This window comes from Pteropus vampyrus, unplaced genomic scaffold (genome assembly GCF_000151845.1).
Source record: "Pteropus vampyrus isolate Shadow unplaced genomic scaffold, Pvam_2.0 Scaffold18258, whole genome shotgun sequence".
Taxonomy (NCBI): Eukaryota; Metazoa; Chordata; class Mammalia; order Chiroptera; family Pteropodidae; genus Pteropus; species Pteropus vampyrus.
Window position 1 is genome coordinate 1 of NW_011907039.1, and position 1953 is coordinate 1953.

The following is a 1953-nucleotide window of genomic DNA, read 5'->3' on the forward strand; positions in this document are numbered from 1 at the left end:
GGGGGTTTTGCTGCAGGCAAACAGGCTGGCCCGGACCCTCAGCAAAGGCCGATGTATTTGAGATTGTTCTGTATGATGACGTCTGTCACCGCGTCAAAGACAAACTGGATGTTACTGGTGTCGGTGGCGCAGGTGAAGTGGGAATAGATCTCCTTGGTCTCCTTGTTGCGGTTCAGGTCCTCGAACTGCCGCTGGATGTAGACGGCGGCCTCCTCGTAGGTGTTCTGGCCCTTGTACTCGGGGAAGCAGACGGTGAGCGGGATGCGTCGGATCTTCTCCGCCAGCAGGTCCTTCTTGTTGAGAAAGAGGATGAGCGAGGTGTTGATGAACCAGTTGTTGTTGCAGATGGAGTCGAAGAGGCGCAGGCTCTCCGCCATCCGGCTCTGCGGGGAGGGGCGCCGGCGTTAGTCAGAGCGTGCCGCAAGGCAAGACCCTCGGCCTGAAGCCCGCTGGGAGGAAGCCCCCCGGCCGGGTTGCCCAGCCCGGTGCCGGCCCCCACAAAGCACCCCTCTGCTGGGAAGGCCTTCCTCGGCCCGGTCAGCTGTCTTCACTGCCTCCCACAGGCTCTGGAGCCCCCTGGAGAGGCCGGCACTTCCCTCGGCCCCCCGAGAGCCTGGCATGTGTTTGTAAGAGGCTCTCCTACGCCATCGGCTCCTCCTCTGGGCACCAGTGGTGACAACATGTGGCTCTGGGGCTGTAGCCTGGCCTCCCCCAGCCCCATGGACTGGGGCATCTAGATCCGACCTCACACCCCGAGGGCCTAGCCCGCCCCAACTGCACGTACAAGTTCAAGTCTCCAAAGGGAGATGCCGACATCAAGTCTCCCTCAACATGCGTCCAGCCTTCTGCCCGACAGTCAGCTCCGGCCACATGTGGTACCACTAGACCTCAGCTGGAGCCTGTGAGAGGCTGGCCTGTGCTTCCCAACCAAAAGCTCTGGTTCAGAGCTGGGGAAGGCTCAGGTCCCTCTGTCCCGGGCTCACTCGAAGTCACATCTTGTGGCTCCACTGCCTTGTGAGGAGAACTCGAGGACAGTGGCCCAGGAGGTGCAGTGACCACAGAGCGTGGTCCCCAGCCCTTCTTTACCACCCCTCTTTCTGAGGACCTTAAACACGCTGTAGTGACTGTGGGCTTTTAGGGAACAACGCGTTTGTCAACTCCTAAACCCACTGTTTCCACACAGAAGTGTCACCTCTAACCACTAAAAGGAACTTCTACTGCTGGTGGGAGCTGCTTATTCATTTTAAGATAAAATGAAGAAGAAGATAAAATGAATAAGCCGAACGTCCAAACAAAGCCTGGAACCAGTTTCGTTTAGATCTGAGTCTTCGGACTTAGGACTTTATTGACCAGACTATACCGCAGACGGGATAATGACGACGATGACTGCAGTGGGTGCTGGTGGTGTGGACGCAGGGCGCTGCCTTGTCCGATGGTCACACCTTCCTGTTCCCATTGTACAGATGAAGAAACTGAGGCTCAGAGAGGCAGAAAAGGTGCTCCAAGTCCCACAGCCCAGAGCTCCAGACTCACTGCACCTTCAGGGTGGACAGGCAGTGCTGTAGGGCCCAAGGGAGGTCGCCCTAGGGTGGGGGTGCCTGGAAGGATGCCACACTGAAACGCTGCTCTCCTAGAGACCCTGAGTTGTCCGAGGCACAGGCCTGACATGTCAGAGCTAAGAGGGAATCAGGCTGAGCGTGGGGAGGGTGCCCAGAGGCACCATCATTGCCCCCTGAGCACAAAGAAGGTGCCCTGAGACCCCACGCGCCACATGGCAGATCATGTTTTTCAAAACCAATGTCGCACCTTCTTTAGGACCAGCTTGGGAATAACAGAAGCTCTAAAAAGTGGGGAGTCTCAGGTATCGGTGGCATGGGGCTTCTCTGCAGAGAGAAACAGGGTGTAGGAGCCGTTCCCATCCGTGTCTGGAGGAGCCGCACATGTTCCCAAATG

At 57.8% G+C, this 1953-nt stretch overlaps 1 protein-coding gene across 1 annotated transcript; it reads right to left on the minus strand.

The window, feature by feature from the left end:
- Nucleotides 1-6: 6 nt before the first annotated feature.
- LOC105310957 (guanine nucleotide-binding protein G(z) subunit alpha-like) lies at nucleotides 7-1947 on the minus strand. The gene has a single exon (XM_011387029.1). The coding sequence runs from the start codon at nucleotides 375-377 to the stop codon at nucleotides 39-41; it is 339 nt and encodes a 112-aa protein (XP_011385331.1). The 5' UTR covers nucleotides 378-1947; the 3' UTR covers nucleotides 7-38.
- Nucleotides 1948-1953: the final 6 nt, after the last annotated feature.

Bases quoted from the DNA above. Each gene is read 5' to 3' on its own strand.
- LOC105310957 (XM_011387029.1), bottom strand. From the start codon at position 377: ATGGCGGAGAGCCTGCGCCTCTTCGACTCCATCTGCAACAACAACTGG.